The sequence below is a fragment of the Canis lupus genome, chromosome 16 (assembly GCF_003254725.2).
Source record: "Canis lupus dingo isolate Sandy chromosome 16, ASM325472v2, whole genome shotgun sequence".
Classification (NCBI taxonomy): domain Eukaryota; kingdom Metazoa; phylum Chordata; class Mammalia; order Carnivora; family Canidae; genus Canis; species Canis lupus.
Genome location: NC_064258.1, coordinates 32,709,366 through 32,726,321, shown reverse-complemented (window position 1 = coordinate 32,726,321; position 16,956 = coordinate 32,709,366). Strand labels below are relative to the sequence as shown.

The following is a 16,956-nucleotide window of genomic DNA, read 5'->3' as shown; positions in this document are numbered from 1 at the left end:
GTAGATAATTGATACGTACTTAATGCCTTGCAATCATGCAATGGTTACCTCTCCAAATTAGACATTCTTTCTTTATATTTTGTAGAAGAATAATATACTAAGAACATTTGAGGCTTGATTATATATCATTCCTGAGTCCGGACAGACAGGTTTTTTTGCTTTTCTTTGTTCCACATTCATACCACTAGTGATAGTAACAGTATCATATATTTGCATGCAGTGTTGCAGCTAAGAAAGTACTTTGTCACACTTCCCAGCAACCCTGTGACAGCAGATTCTACAGCAGAATTTACTGCGGCAGGTTAGCTGGACAAGAGTTACACTGCTATTAATTGGTAAAATTGAGCCTTCGATCCTATTCTTCTCAACAAACTCCAGGATTCATTTCACTACATTTTATCTATAAAGGTTTCCTTTTAGGAAGAATTGTTCAAAGTCTTAGAGTCTTTAGCCCCAGTAACTCTAGTCGATATCCTCATGTCTTGCACATAATAAGCAATCATTAAAGAATTGTAGAAGGGAAGAAGGAAGGAAAGAAGGATAAAAGGAAGAAAAGAAGGAAGAACGAATAAGGGAGGGAGGAAGAAGAGGAAAGAAGGGAAGAAGGAAGGCAGCTAGAAAGGAGCGAGCCCTACTGTGTGGGGCAGGATTTGGGGAGTCTGTAAATGGTGATCTTAGTCTCCAGATCCTTGGCTAAGTCAGAGAACTGTCCAGCCTGCCCCAGGATGGTCATTAGTCCTGACCTATATGCCAGGAGAGACCAGGTCAAGAGTGAAACACTCCAGAGTACATTGTCTGCTAGCAAGTTACTGCTTTATTTATATTCTCTTCCTTATAATATTGTAGCTGCTAACATCCCAGGGAAAGTGTGTTTGGGATTCGTATTTTGCAGTATTCCTAATTGCTGTTCATTTAGCGACTCACTAGAAGGTGACAGACTCCCAGATCGTAACAAACTAGTCAGGAACTGGTGAGAGGCAGGGTTTATTAAGTCCCCAAAGAGTGAGATCTACTTCACTTACTTCCGGGACAACTGTGAGGGTCATCTTTTATATATCAAAACATTCTGTCTGCACAACGTTTCACTTCACCCCTGATAAAGTCCTCCCAGCCCCCCCCCCCCCCAGAAAGAATGTCCTTTCCATAGCTAGGTCTAAGCACCTGCTTGGTCTGTTTCATTCATTTCTGGCAAAATTACTAAATGGAAACGGACTTAGCAATGCAACATGCGTAAGCCAAGGAGAAAGGATATCACTGCAAAATTTATAGGTGTGCACTGCATTGAAATAGGGAGAAAAATAGGAAACCTGGCCAAAATCTGAAGGGATCATATATCAGCATCTCAATCCCAGATTCTTCTGACAATTACAACTTAGTCCTGTGTTTGGCTGTTGGTTCAGAACAGCTGTACCCAGTCAGCTGACACTTAGCATCACCTGGGAGTTGATTACTGCTTTACAATCCCATGGTCATTTTTGTTCTTGCTGCAGCTAAAGGATATAAGTGCTGGGATGCCTGGGTGGCTCAGGTCCTGGGATCGAGCCCCACATCAGACTCCCTCTCTCTCTGCCTCCCACTCTCCCTGCTTGTGTGCTCTCTCTCTCTCTCTGTGCCAATAAATAAAATCTTTTTTAAAAAATACAAAAATAAAGGATAGATGTGCTAAGCACAATAGTCTGTGATCAAATAAGACAGTTGCTACTTCATTTTCTTCAAGAGTTATGTAACCATCAAATATTCTATTGCTAGCTTCAAGTAATGATCTAAGAATTTTTCAAATGAATGTGTCATAACTTGGTGCTGCAGGATATAACAATAAAAGGATAATATTTTCAGAGGGGAAATATTTTTAAAAAACAAAGAAGAGGGTATTATTTCTTTTCTTTTTCATTTTTTATTTAAACTCAATTTAGTTAACAAATACTGTGTTATTAGTTTCAAGGGTAGAGTTTAGCGATTCATCAGTTGCTTGTAATACCCAGTGCTCATTACATCATGTGCCCTTCTTAATGCCCAGCACCCAGTTACCCCGTACCCCCTCCACCTTCCTTCGAGCAGCCCTCAGTTTGTTTCCTAGAGTTAAGAGTCTCTTATGGTTTGCCTTCCTCTGTTTTCATCTTATCTTATTTTTCCTTCAGGAGGGGATTATTTCTAGTTTTAACATACATTTATTAATTTTACTTATCTTAAAGTCCAAGGAATAGGTATGATGTATCTGGCTGTTGCTTCTATTACTGCTAATCCTTATTGATAGATTTATAATTTATATGGAGTGTCTGCTCTGAGGGGAGAATGTTTGTTTAGGTGTTTTTAGTAAAAGTCTCAGGGTTGGTTCTGAAAGAGCCTGGTGCAGTGTTTGCTGCTCAGCTTGGGTAAAGGGTAATCCTTAGCAACCTGTCAGGGATTCAGAGACCGCTGGGATCTGCTGGAGGCTCAGAATTTCTCTGTGGGAATGATTGGTGACAGCACACCGCAGGTGGTCTATTCAGCTCTGTCACCTGGGGCAGCAACGAAACCAGGCCCAATTTGTCATCCCACAGTATCCTGTCAGCAGTTAAAAGTCTTAAGCACAAAACCTTTAACATTTAAAGTAGATAGATACCTATATCTATATCTATATATACACATATATATACCTACAATATAAAATATATAATATTGAAAACTATAAAGCCAATATACACATAAAATGTAATTTCCAAAATAAATAAGTACCTGCCATTCAAAAATGATATTGAACTTGATTTGCACCGACATGACTTTATATCATTATCTTTGAGCCTTCCTGGAAAATAGGTTTTATTTACTGGCAATAGGTCTTCTCTTTTCCAACTCCCTTAGAAGATAAAATATTGGTTATAAGAAATGTTGAGCCTTTTTCCTATTATATTCTAATTCAATTAATTAACTGTGGTTACCCTTTAATAATTCTATTCTATTTAATTACCCCCAGAAAGTACTTCATTTGTTTACTGTGGTTTATTAAACCTGAAAGATAGTGAAATCCGCCGTACCTTATGTGAACTCTTCCTTTTAAGAGAATTTAAGACTAAAAGCTGTTTAGAAGAGGGAACGACAACATGTAAACCGTCCCCTTCTTTATCTTCTATCCAGCTACATCTACATCTACAACCGGAACAAGCCATCTTGTAAAATGTGCGGAGAAGGAGAAAACTTTCTGTGTGAATGGAGGCGAGTGCTTCATGGTGAAAGACCTTTCAAACCCCTCAAGATACTTGTGCAAGTAAGAAAAGAAATCCTCTGTGTGGCTTATGTCCGTAACTGCTTCTTTCAGATGACTCCATGTCTCATGATGTCTTGTTGCTTCTTTTCCCAATTTTGTTGCATCCTGTTGAATAATGCTGTTTTATTTGTAGAGTGTTTTGAAAATTTCACACCATTTGTCATCTCCTCTGTTACATCCAGAATTGTGTTTTGCTTTTTTCAGTTTTCTTTGTGCCTGTATATTTATAAAGTTGCTTTCCCTGTGGTTTTCCTCACTGTTACCTAGAAGAGATGTGCAAATATCATAGAGGCCTATAACTTTTGAAAGCTACTTCTCCATCCAGTGTTACGAATGAACCTGTAAGATAATGTTCCTTTTTACCCCACTGATCACCTGCAAAATGAATAAGACAGCTCAAAGGAGCAGAAGGGCAGAAGATTCTTTCCTTACGCATCTGTTACACTTTTCATTAGTTTATTGTTTTACAACTATTTTTAAAATGGAATGTAGGTTGATCTCACTAATGGGAAAAAAAAAAAACATTGCACGTGTTTGGAGATGTATTTAGTGTGTGTACCATCATTGTATATAGAAGGCAGAGTGTTCTTTTCATGCACTGCCGTTGTTTGTAGATATATTTAGAATGGTGCTCTTTCCAATGACCTGAAGAAGGTGAGGCACCATTAAGAAAGATTACAGTTATTATTTCTTAACAGATAGACTGAAACCGTGATATTACCAGTACATTAAATACTTAAACCTTGTAGTTAAATTAGTAGGTCTTATTCAAAACCACATGTTTATTGTGCCATGCATTTTAAGTCTACTCTTGATATTTAGGCCGTATGTGGGACACAGACACATTAATGTAATGTGGTAAAAAATGTGTAATGTCCCATTGAAATGATGAAAACTGCTTATTTATTTTGCAGTTGCCCGATGGCTGTGCCCATTGTTCTAAAGTAGCAATGATTATCATAAATGAGAAAAAAAAAACATGCCATCATAAAAACTATGAGCTTGTGGCCTAAATGTTGACAAAGAAGAGTAAGTTTGTCAGAGACACAAGCTGAGCTAATAGAGTAATTAGCAAAATGAAAAAAAAAAAGGCACAAGAAATAATTAAGAGGGTCATTTCCCCTTTACATCATATAAATAGCATACAAATATTTATGTGCCAGTTCTAAGAAAATCTTTTGATTTTTGTAAGTTACAAAGGACATCCTTAAAGACACATGTTTTAAAGTCATAACATCAAACAAAAGTACCATTTTGTGGGAAATGTTTTGCTCTTCCCTGTGCTGTTCTAGACATGGCCTGTCTGTAGGGTGTCTCATGGGATCTCTGGTACTAAGTACAAGTGAAGAAGTACCTCCCAGAAGTGACTTCTTGCCCTCAAACTCTTTTTTTTTTTCTTTTAAAAGAGCAGAAGTGGTTCCAAGAGAAGACAAATTTTGATAGTTGTGTCGCTGATCTTATCAGTGAAAACAGACAACTTGTAAAATTAAATGTAGTCTTTTAGAGTGAATAAAAGACTAAAAATCACAAAAATAGAATTCTAATCTCAGTTACTAAACATCTCTTTCCTAGAGATAGATAGGTGATAGCCAAAAAACAAGATAAAACTAATAGGTAAAAGACCTTTTCAAAATTTTAAAGGAAGGTAAAAATGAAAGAGCATGTAGAAAGTTATTTCTTCTGGGTCTGAATTACTTCATAGGACTATGGCTGTTTATTGTTTTAACAATAATCCTAGAGATTCACTTTTTGATCATTAGTATATTGAAATCTGCATATCTAGAGTAAAGAATAAAAGTTGGTTGGTTTTCTTTGGTCTTGGGTTCTGCCGACTTGCTGTGAACACAACACATTGGCACCCCTATATTTATCATACTAAATTGGAAAAAGCAAATTTTATCATCTCCTCCAAGGTTTTCTCTCATTGAAATAGAAAAACAGAAGCTGAGAATTATAATCTATGAAATATGAGGTTCATTTATTATTTTGTTATTCCATCCTAATCTTAGGCAAACAACCTAATTATGTTTTAATAAGTCTCTGGAAAAAAATAAAAATTATAGTTCCTTAAGTTCTCCTTTTTAAATAACTGCACCCATATTATCTGTGTCTCATACAATTATTTCTTGAGAAAAGCATCTGAGACCTGTATTTTAATTATAATAATGAAACATGATCATTTTTCATCAGAGCCTTTGCAAAGATTTACAAGCTGCATGAGTGCATAGGATAGTTTCTAATACCTCTAAGGAACGAGCACATTTATTTTCCACATATTAATTTCAGCTATTCTGCAGCCCTCCCACGTCCTACACAAAACATGCAATCACATAAGTGCTGTTCATTTGTTCCGTTTTTGGTATTGTGCCAACAACCATAATTTTTTTTCACCCACCAGTTTTCCATTAAATTTTAAGCCCAATCTAGAAAAAAAAACTTGCTTTATATTTTTTTAATCTTGACGTGAAATGGTTGTTATTTCTCTAATAAATATCAAAGCAGCAAACCATGAATGAACACTGTGTGTCCCCCAAGCTAACTGGTGGGTTATGCTTGTCTTCCGCTTCTCAGCAAATTGGCATCATAATTTTATCAGGTTGTTTTTTTTTTCCAGTAATTATAATCTTTCAGAAAGTGTTAAAAAGTTTATCACTGGATCTTATTGGAAAGAAAATCTTTGACATCTATGATTTTGAAAACTGTTTTAAACCCTTTTGGGCCATGTCTTTATTGAAGCATCAAAGCAGGCTAGTACCTTGAGGGAAGAATTAGAGTATATTTAACATCCAGAATATTTCAGGCCTTTTTCATTGAATGAAAGTGGATTTTTTAATCCTTGTATTAAAATATCCTTAATGTAAAAAATAATCAGTACTCAGAATTGAAACAAAGGCACCATAATATATATGTCTTTTGATAGTAGACTATTCACTAGATCACATCAATAGAGACAGAAAACATAAAATGCTACATTGGCTCATCATGGTCCTGTGTACAAAACCAGTTCATAGTTTCCATATGGTCCATCTGTCTAAAGCAAAACATTGCTGAAGCATGAACCACATCGTTCAAAATCAACTTTATCCCATGACTCAGAAACACCACAAGAATGGAAGTTTCCAAGTAGTCTCTCTGGTCACCTAATCCACTGTTGTCTTGGGAGTTAAAGTAGAAGGCACAGCGGATCTCTTTTGTCTCTCTACTTAGAACAAGGTGTTGCAAATGGATTAACCATGTAACAGTTAAACACTTCTCTGAGGAGAGGAGGTTTGCTGGTTCTGTGGACATCCCCTGTGGACTGTGTGGGAATTTCAGCGGTGGTTCTCATCTTTTATATTGGTCCTCTCTCCATAGTAATTTAACATTTATCCTGGGGGAAAAAATAGTTACTATTCCAGATCACATAAAGACAAGAGAAGAATCACTCCATCTTTCACCATTTGATGCCCTGTATAATCACATGGTTCAAAAAACAAGACAATTTGAAATAACGTCCAGATTTTCCTCTTTGCTTTTCCCCTTGTTCTTGTATATCAATTCTTCTGAATAGTTTCCGTAGAGAACTATTTTGGAAGATGTTGATGCGATTTTTTTTTAATCTAAAAATGATTTTATACCAGGCTGTATTTATAAACCCATTATGTTGTCCCATGGACAGATGTGGCTTTCCCATGAGGGGATTAGAGTCTTAACCACCAAGTTTGGGGAACTCTCTTGAGCCCTTCCACTTCAACTCTCTGGACAATATCTTTATGTATAATATAGAGTTAATATGTTCTCCAAATATCTTCCCAGGGAGTCCATGAAACTAAATGAATTCATTTCTGCTAAGGTATTTTTAACTCTGGGGAAGCAAGATTTTTTTTTCCCTTATAATAAAAAGTAAATGGTGATATTACATTTTCTCTGTAGACATTAGACAAATATATACACCTGTCTTAACAGACTATGCTAGTATGTTTTTTAAAAATCCATTTCTTCATTTTGCTTAACATTCACAATTTTACTTGGTTTGGTAGGGCTACCAGCTAGCCTTATAACTTTGCATTTAGCAGGTCATTTAATATCTCTGACTATTATCATCCTTATAAGTAAAAACTAAAATAGAAACAACCAACCAAAACTTGGGAACATGGGAGTGGTCTTCAAACATGAACTTATGATTTTGTATCACTTTTATGGAGCTCTGTAGTATATGGAAGGGCCTATAAAAATACACATAATTATAGGAGATAAAGTCACAACATATAAACTCAATAAATGAAATACTAAACATTTGTTTATAGGACCACTATATCTATGCCAGGCATTTTTGAAAACACAGAAAAAGTGGAAGGCATGGTCTCTGGTCCCTGGGAACTTAGTCTGTTTAGGAAAATGAAGTAGCTAAAATAGTAAATCAATTAGAGTGACTATATCCCAAGTGGTGCAATGCTTATTATTATGGTAATGAAGATAGAAAGAAGGAAAAGAAAAGACAAGAATAACTTGGAGAAGACTCAATAATCATAGACATCATTTATAGAGTCTTTTCCATATACCAGGTGGGCATTGAGGCTGCAATAATCTTTTCTGCGAGACACAATGACACGCATATCTAGACCAGCAGCTCCATTCTGGGACACAAAACAGACAAAAAAGAAAGAACGAAAAAAGAAAGAAAAGAAAATTTAGACATAAGGACCAGTTTAAGAGCTCCAAAGGCCAGGCAGATAGCCTTGGACAGCATGGGAGCTATTAGAAAGTATTCGTAACTTCGGGAGCAGGAGAATAACACAATAAACATAGCAGACGTTTATGGAAGACAGACTTCCATACAGGCTAGAGGAATGTGGGCACTAGGGAAGGTAGGCTGAGAAAGTCAGAGACACTAGCTAAAGTTAAAGTTTTATAGAATCCTGGCATAAGAATAATGATGGTGATACTTAAAACACTTTTTAGTAGCTGGATTAACATAATTAAAGGGAGGATGTTTCAAGTTCATGATTGTGTCCTGTAGCCCCATTATTATGGCTGCTGAAGGAGAAATTTGGAATCCATAAAAGGAAGATATATTGGGTCTGAGCCTCCTGTCCATAAGAACAGACTGCTAACTGTCCTCTTACTCCAGACCTGGAAGAGTTCATTCTTCAGAATGGGTGGGACACTTGCCTGTAGCACTTCTCTGCTCTTAATCTCCCTAACATTTAACAGATGGAGAAGAACCGTTTGTGAGAGAGAGTGGCTTAGATCTTTGATTGGCTCTTCAGATAACCACATCTTCTGTTTGTTCTATGTTTCTCATGCACTGAGAATCCTGCCATGTGCTTATTAGGTATTTATTAACTCAGATTGAAGGAAATCCTTCAATAATAATCCTTCTATAACAATCTGTCAGTTGTTACAGAAAACAGTTTAGGTGTAGTTTTGCCCAAAATCAGGTGCACTGACCATGTGTTCTTAATAGTTTGCTTCCCTTTTTCTCCCAAAATCAACTAGGCAGCCACATATTTATTAATCTCCTTCTGTGAGGCAGGCTCTGTGCTAGTGCTTAGTGTGACGTACTGAACAAAACCATACTGGGCTTGGCCCTCATGAATCTGGGGCCTATGAGAGTAGCAAACATATTTCCAGTAATTAATTTAATTACAAATTGTAGGTGTACCAAGTGCTATGATAGATATTTAGAGAGCTAAGAGAATGTATAATGGGGGACCACCACTAGTCAGACTCTGGGGGAAAAAGGTACATGCACCCCTCACCTTGAGAAGCAAATAGTCTATTTAAAATAAAACACAATTTTGAAATGTTTATATTGAATTATTTAAGTAAAAAGTGAATATTTAGCTATTTGGTCATAAAGTGAGTGCTGGCAGAGTAAATGGAACTGTTCTGAATCTCCAGGCTGTTTGATCCACAGGGGAGGACATCCTCCAGAGAGGAAGACCAAACCACAAAGTAGCACTCAGTATGTCATCGTGTGACAATGACTTGGAGATGTATGGGATGTAGATGGATCCCATGTCCGATTAAATTGTTTGACCCCAAACTTACCAAGATGCATCATGTAGGGTAAACAGTGGTGAGCGTTTTAGCCTGCAGATGGGCATTTCAGAACAAGCTGTACAAACAGAGCTTTGGGAAGGGCACCAAGGTTCAAACAGGATGGGTTAATTTATAAACACTGCCACCCTCATTATTGAGATTGTATGTCCTAGACATTGAAAAACAACACTGGAGAGCCAGGACAACTTCGATTTTTATTTTCCTCAATATATTTACCTATGAATCTGGCAATGGCCACTGTCTGAATACTGTTATCTCATGGATTGAGAACAAGTCCACAGATCATAGTAAAAAAAGGAAAAGTAGTGGTGCATGCTAGCTAGACAGTAATGGGGAGGAATCTAGGGTTGGATCTGAAGGAAATGTTATTGAAACATTTTATACTTAATATTTTCTTTAATGACGTTGAAGAAGGCATTTCCTTGGGGAAATAAATGTCTTTTGCAGATGATGCCATAAGGAACACTGAGCACAAATTAGAAAAGCATATACAAATCTCAAGAAATTTCACTTGAAGGTAGATAACGGAATGAGATTCATCTTGGGGAAAATGCAGACTAATGGTAACAATACATTTGGGAAAGAATAATCTACAACACAGATACTCAAGCAGTGAGTGGGCGAGTTCTAGTCAGAATGCCGAGCAGGGGAAGGGGTGAGGAGAGTCAGCACTTGCAATGTGATATTGTAGAAAAACAGACCTACACTATTTGAGCTAGTATATACCCTGCCAACTCTAGCTTACACAGAATGAGAGCAAAAGGCCTTCCCATCTAATGTTGAAACTCACTGATATTCCTTATAATGTATTTGTTGGTATTTCCATTACTTGATATTTGTAAACATTAAAACACAGAAGAAATTATTTCAGGGGTTATACAATATGAAGGAAATACCACAACTATAAGGAAAAAGACAATTATAAGGAGTCTTCTTTTTGAGGCAAGGTATTTTTAAACTGTCCAAATATTTCATTGTGATGACTAGGAGGGAGGGTATATCAAATATAGACCTTGTTTCCTTTTTCTTGCCTGAATAAGGGAGGGCCCAGATGAAAATTAATGAAACCAAGAAATAAAAGGTGTCTAAAGATGGTTCAAAACTTGACCATGAATTTATAAGACCATTTATAATGGTTATAAAATAAGCAAACTGGTAAATAACCAGAAGTTTCTTGAGGGTCTGTAAGTATTTTTGAATATGTCTAGTGTCTCCACCAAAAAACACATAATATTATTCAATTAGAATATAAAAACTATACCAAGCACTAAATTGATTCTGAAAACACATGAACGTATGATTGATTACATAGTAAGCATATCAGGAGAGTCACAAGGCATTAAAGTTATTGTTAAAAACAATTCTTATTTTACCAATACTATGTACAAGTCTTGCTTACTAGATTGTATTACTTTATTGAATCCTAAGTAAACTGGTATTTAAGTAATAAGATTTAATTTTGAGATAATAACTTATTATTAAAGAGAGGACCTTTTCCAAATTCCAAATACAATCTTAAAGATTTCTGTTTAGGAGAATGAGTCTGTGAGGGGGTCTTTGGAAGCTGCTATTAAAAATTATTGAGGAGTCGACAGAGGACAGTCTGTCATAAACTATAAAAATAAAAGCCAGAAGTTCAGTATTGACCTGTACTTGGCAAATCAATTGACTATATGAAAGTCCCTTTGATACAGTTCTTCATTAGGCACTACTGTCCTAGAGTCAGTTTAACAAACATTATATGAGAGTTTTTTACGAGGCAGGCAGTGTGTTAAAATTAGAGTTGCAGAATGATTAAAATATGGTCACTGTCCTTGCCACAGAGAATCCCAACCCAGACAGGCTATGGCAGTGAAAGAGATCAGGACAGGATGCAGTGCGCTAGTCCAAGAGGGAATCCCCAGCCAGGGTGTGGCAGTGGGAGATGGGGAAATGCAGGCCAGGGAAGAGTTCGTTGGAAGAGGTGATACCTAAGTTCAGACAAAACTCTCTGTGGATTTTCATCTCATTAAGAGCAAATGTAGAACAGATTATTTATCATGGTAAGAGCAAACACTAAAACAAAAAAGAATAATTTTCATCTTCTACTCTTGATCAGTGAAACAAATGATTTCAAATATATGTATATATATTTGAAGCCATGATAGAGGCTTATTATTCAAACAGATTCATCTAAGAAATAAAATTCTTAGAATTTTCCCTGACTCACACTCAAACATATTGCTCAAAATCAGATTAAATTTACCATACTTTTATCTCCAAAGAAAGTGATAGATTGTATGCTTAATGTACAATACTAATTTAGAAATGTCAGAAGCCAGACGGTCTATCTTTTAGAAGTAATTCCGTAGAAGCTAATCAGAGCTTGTAGATCAGATGAGTAGTTTCCATCTGCATATGCTTTCCCTACACAATCAATGCAGTCTGCAGTTTGCTTATGTAAAAACCATCTCAGTCTCTGCTTCCTTCCATTTGACTTGGCAATGACTCTGCATGTCCGAAAAAGTCACATGATGACTGTTGTTAGTGCACACTCGAGTTGCTTTAGGAATAGATATTTGTAATTTGTTTTCCCTTCATGATTGTCTTAAAATCCATCCTATCAAAAATGTTTTTTCAAAGCCCTTGAGTCCTCCCTGACTGATAATACATCCAGAAGAAATGCTGTTGGAGTTTTTGCACAGCGATTCCATGTGTTAGGATGACCGTTGATTCCCAGAACCTTTGTGATGAAAGGAGCCTTTGATAAATCATTTAGTTAAGTCTCTTCATCTTATCACTGAGTGACTCTGAGGCCTGATGAAGTTAAGTAGGCTGTTCATGTCCAGACAGCAAGATACCGTGGTGCCAAGATAGAGGACTTAGTCTCCATCTTCCAAGGTCAGAGTCCCTGACACCTTGAACTTTAATGTACATTCAGATCTCTTCGGGATCTTGTTAAAATGCAGATTCTTATTGAGTAGTTGTGAAGTGGAGGCCCAAGATTCTGTGATTCTACTATTAAGATATCAGGAGATGCCAGGTGCTGTTGGTCCAGGAACCACACTTTGAAGAATAATAAGGCTTTACCCTAAGAAAATTTATCTGAGTGAAGGTAAACATTAGCCTAAGGATAGTTTGGGTTCAGATATAACTGATCCTTTCAAAAAAGATTGGCATACCTTAAGCAAATCTCGTATTACTATACCAGATAGTCTGTGTTATCTTACAATGGAGATAAACCACCATGCCATAATGTCAGTTTCTTAGGAAACATCATTTTAGAAGTTTATACTAATTAGAAAATTGATTGGGTAAGATTTTTGATCTGCTTCACCTGGTTGTCCTGTGCTTTCTCATCTCAAAACTGGCATCCAAGATACATAAATGACAATTTTCTAGTAACCACATCCTTTCTCTTAAGGGACCCATGATTCTTTAGCTCTATGTTAATTTCATGATCCTTAAGTCAATGCACTTCTTACCTCAGATGGTTCTCCCCCACTCCCCACTACCACCACACACACAGTGTTGACGTGTCTTATACTATGTTCATTATATGAAACAAGTGCATTATTATGTGAGATACAAGAATTTTAATTGTTATCAAGGATGCAAACAGGTAAGATGAAATGGTCATTATAGAATATATCCCTAAATCTGGATGACCTGCTTAATTGTAGGGTATGTCCATGTGGATTTGTAGCCCGGGTTCAGAAACAAATACACAGACAAAAATCCTTTATATTTCGGAAGTCATTATGTGAAATGAGTTCTATGGAAAACAGGTTTCCATGTATTTTCCCTATGTATCTGTGAAGACATTCTTATTAAAGCATGTGTAATGACATCTTTAGGAACAATGACCCAACCTCACAGACTACCACTCTGATTTCTGTATTTCTCTAGGTAGATCTTTCTCTATTCACAACTGAAAAAATATTCTAACCAAAAACAACCAGTTTAATTACATAAAAGTGTTTGAAGGTTTGAAAAGAGCTATATCAATACAAGATGTTTGTTGCTAAGTTTATTAATAATATACTAACGGTCATAAGTACACTTAACATTTACACAAGAACTCACGGGACTAAGAACCCAGAACTGCTAGTGTTTTTATCTTATAGGCCATTCTTCATGAAATAAGAGAATTAGATATACCAAATCACTTGGTAATTTTTATTTTATTTTATTTTTTTTGTGTAGGGGGCATTGAATGTGGTTTTAAGGGGAGTAAAAATATCACCCTTATATTTATAAAAATGTTTTTACATTTGCAATTTATAGATGTTTTATTCACATTTCTCTGATGCCAAAAAGGTAGTTTTTTCTTATTTGCTCTGGAGGAGAAAGGGTCATGTGTAAATCACGAGGTATGTGGTATCACAGCTACATTTTATTAGGTGCTTTGCATGATGGTTTTGGTACAAATCAGCTATTAATAAGAATCACAGCTCTGGGTGTTGAGCCACCTATAGGTTTATTTGCTTCCTAGAATCTTCTGATGTCCATATTCCTAGAGCATATTATTGGGTAAAATGAATCCAATACGAAATACTTTCATTACTGGTATAACAGCAACAAAAAAAGCAACTAGAAAGGACTTCCAAAGTTAAGACATCCCCATTCCATGACCTTACAAACGATATTACTTCAGGATTCTACAATTTGGATGGGTGAAACGTATATGAATAAAATGACAATTTTATACCATTGAAAAATAGTTTTAGCTTAAATGCAAAATGACATCTCTGAAGTAGTACTGTAGAAGAGTAGCCCTTTAAATTTTAAAAATGTATTTGTCTTTGATTTGGTAATCAATGGATGAAGTGAAATGTATGCTAATAAATATCTGTCTCTTTCTGTCTTTCAGTATTAAAAATGAGACCTGATTTTTAATATCTTTAAAAAAATAGGGAATATAGTTTTTCTTGTCTGTAATCACTAGAGTGTGTAAGCGCTTGACTTCTATTGTAGTATGATGATCGACTTAACATAAAAGTACCTCTGAGAGTGCAGAATTGAGTGTATGTAGATGGAAGAGCTCAGGATCATTTAAATAGTAAAAGATCAGGGATGGAACCATGTAAGTCCTTATCAAAACCAGTGTTTTAATAAGGTAGGAGTCAGTGCTCAGTGGCAAAGAAGGAAATGTCAAAGGGAAGGTGACTTAGCAGCCCAGGCCATTGCCAACCCTGTTCAACTTTTCAACCTCCCTCTAGTTAAATTTCAGTTAAGGTTTCTTATGAAGACTGCAGCAAACCACAACACAAATAAACATATGCCCCACAGTTTTTATGGAATATGGTTTTCTAAATGTGTTCTTTTCCTTTCCTTTATGTCGTTCGGTCACCAGGTCATTGTAGGAATCTCCATATTCCATAGGAGGAAAATTGCCAGTCTGAAAATTCAGTGTCTGTAGCGTTCTATTGCTTATCACATTTTTGCCCTCTAGGTGCCAACCTGGATTCACTGGAGCAAGATGTACTGAGAATGTGCCCATGAAAGTCCAAAACCAAGAAAGTATGTTAAAATAATCTGAAATTTGCTTTCTCCCCCAAACTACAGCAACAATTACTACCACTTGGTGCTTTTACGTTTCAGTTGTAACTGATTCCTTTTGTCCCAACAATGGTTTAAGCACTCGGGGCATAGACTCATTGGACGTGAGCTGGTTTCAGTCTCTCAGCTTAGGGCCCTAAAGATCGGAGAGGTAGACCAGAAGGACCAGCCAGGATGGCCGGTGATGCTGGCAGCTAAGGCACGGAGGCCAACCCACAAAACCATTTCCTTGCAACACCTTTGACCAAAGCTCTCAAACAGAAAACTGGCTCAAAGAAAACCTCAGAGTTAATTGGTAGGTGAGTCCCTTTGAGATAAAGGTGTCACTTGAGATGCTGCCATCTTCCTGTCCTCCGGACCCTCGGAGCACATTTGGTCCAAACATTGAATCCTTTGGGGGGAACACACCCGAGTCCGGAAACCATGGTTGGGACAAAGACTCAGTTCCTGAGAGTGAATTCACCAAGTTCATTCAAATGACACTGAAGGAGCTTCTTTCTCGCGTATATTCACCTCTTCTCTTTTTCTCTGTTTTTTCTACCATTGTTTTTTGTTTCTTCTCTCAGGTGCCCAAATGAGTTTACTGGTGATCGCTGCCAAAACTACGTAATGGCCAGCTTCTACAGTACGTCCACTCCCTTTCTGTCTCTGCCTGAGTAGGAGCATGCTCAATCGGTGCCACTTTCTTGTTGCTGCGTCTCCCCTCAGATCTCACCTAGAGCTAGATGTGTTTTACCAGGTCTAACACTGACTGCCTCTGCCTGTCGCATGAGAACATTAACAAAAGCGATTGTATTACTTCCTCTGTTCGTGACTAGTTGGCTCTGAGATAACTAATAGGTGTGTGAGGCTCCGGATGCTTCTGAAATTGATACTGGATAATGTGATACACAATGATAGTCAATATCACACAGTGCAACTATAATAAAGGCATTTAAAAGTCTCACTTTTATTGATAAAATAAAATCATTCCGCTCAGCAGTCCCATCTTCTTTATAAAATGGCAACACCCCGAGAAGGATGTTGCTAAGTTGTAATCAGTAATGCACTTGAAATGATGGTAAGTTAATTTTGGCTCAGAATGTGTTATTTATAACAAATAAACATACTAAAAAGAGTTCAGATGTTTCTCTTCATTAACAGTTTGCATGTAGGTATTAAAAAAAGCACTGAGTAGGAAAGTTACAAACAAACATTTCACAGCAAATGAGATATCCTGGCTTCTCCTTATGTTGCTTTAGGAAAAAAGGGATTCAGAGCTAGTTTAAGCAATCATTTATTTATATTAGCTTTTCTTTATGCTAGTTTTAATGATAATTTTAGGCACAAATAGGTTCTTAAAAATTATTATTTACTTTGAAATATAATAGTTTACCTCTAGATGGATATTTTTAAATGCAGAACTGGGACATTTTGACAGGTTTCTATGGCTTCTTGAAGTTTTGAACCTCATTCCCAGGCAAGCCAGTTCACATGTGTATAATGTGCATGGATAACTAAATTAAGCATTTTGTTCTTCCGTTGTGAACTGGGCTGTCCCATTTAATTCTGGAGCTTTCAAAGCATTATATTTAAGGTTGAATTTTTTTTTTTTTCCTGTGAAAGAACAGATGATTCCAAGTTTGCCGGTAATAACATCACCTGTATAGCCAGTAACTGCCAGGGTTCCACTAGAGCAGCCATAGACAATGCATTAACTGATGAGCATAGCTGTGTGCTATTAAAACTTTATTTACAAAAGCAAGTAAGTAGTGGGTTGGATTTATCAACCCCTGATTCGGACTGTCAGTTGCTCACCCTCAGAAATATTTCACATAGCTAAATCGGTGTAAATTCACATAACACAAGGAATAGCAACATGAGCCGGTCATTTGGGGGCCCTAAAAGAATTAGATTTATCTTTACTCATGTGTATGCAAAGAATAAGTTTCAGTTCCTCCTGTTAACACTTATGGAAGAATAAATTTCATGGAAAAATTAATTTCATATGCATTATAGGGAGATGACATCCATAATACTCAATCATTTATTTAGAGAGGTGTTGCTTTTGTGTATTTCCATAAGCTGCCCATCAAAGGTTATATCATAGGCCACTTTCTGTTGAGAAAAATTAGTAATTTGACATC

General features: G+C 36.5%; 1 protein-coding gene across 15 annotated transcripts in view; it reads left to right on the top strand.

Annotated features, from left to right (window-relative positions):
- The window catches only part of NRG1 (neuregulin 1), a 1,071,954-nt gene that overhangs the window by 1,027,737 nt on the left and 27,261 nt on the right, over positions 1-16,956 (top strand). For 8 of the 15 annotated variants that reach the window (XM_025422885.3, XM_025422814.3, XM_025423336.3 and 5 more), the window contains 2 exons: positions 3,115-3,244; positions 15,397-15,455. In XM_025422885.3, coding sequence (XP_025278670.3) covers positions 3,115-3,244; positions 15,397-15,455 — 189 coding nt within the window. Of the gene's footprint in view, positions 1-3,114; positions 3,245-14,723; positions 14,792-15,396; positions 15,456-16,956 lie in introns of those variants that run through there. The other 7 variants (XM_025422746.3, XM_025423166.3, XM_025423230.3 and 4 more) reach the window with 3 other exon arrangements.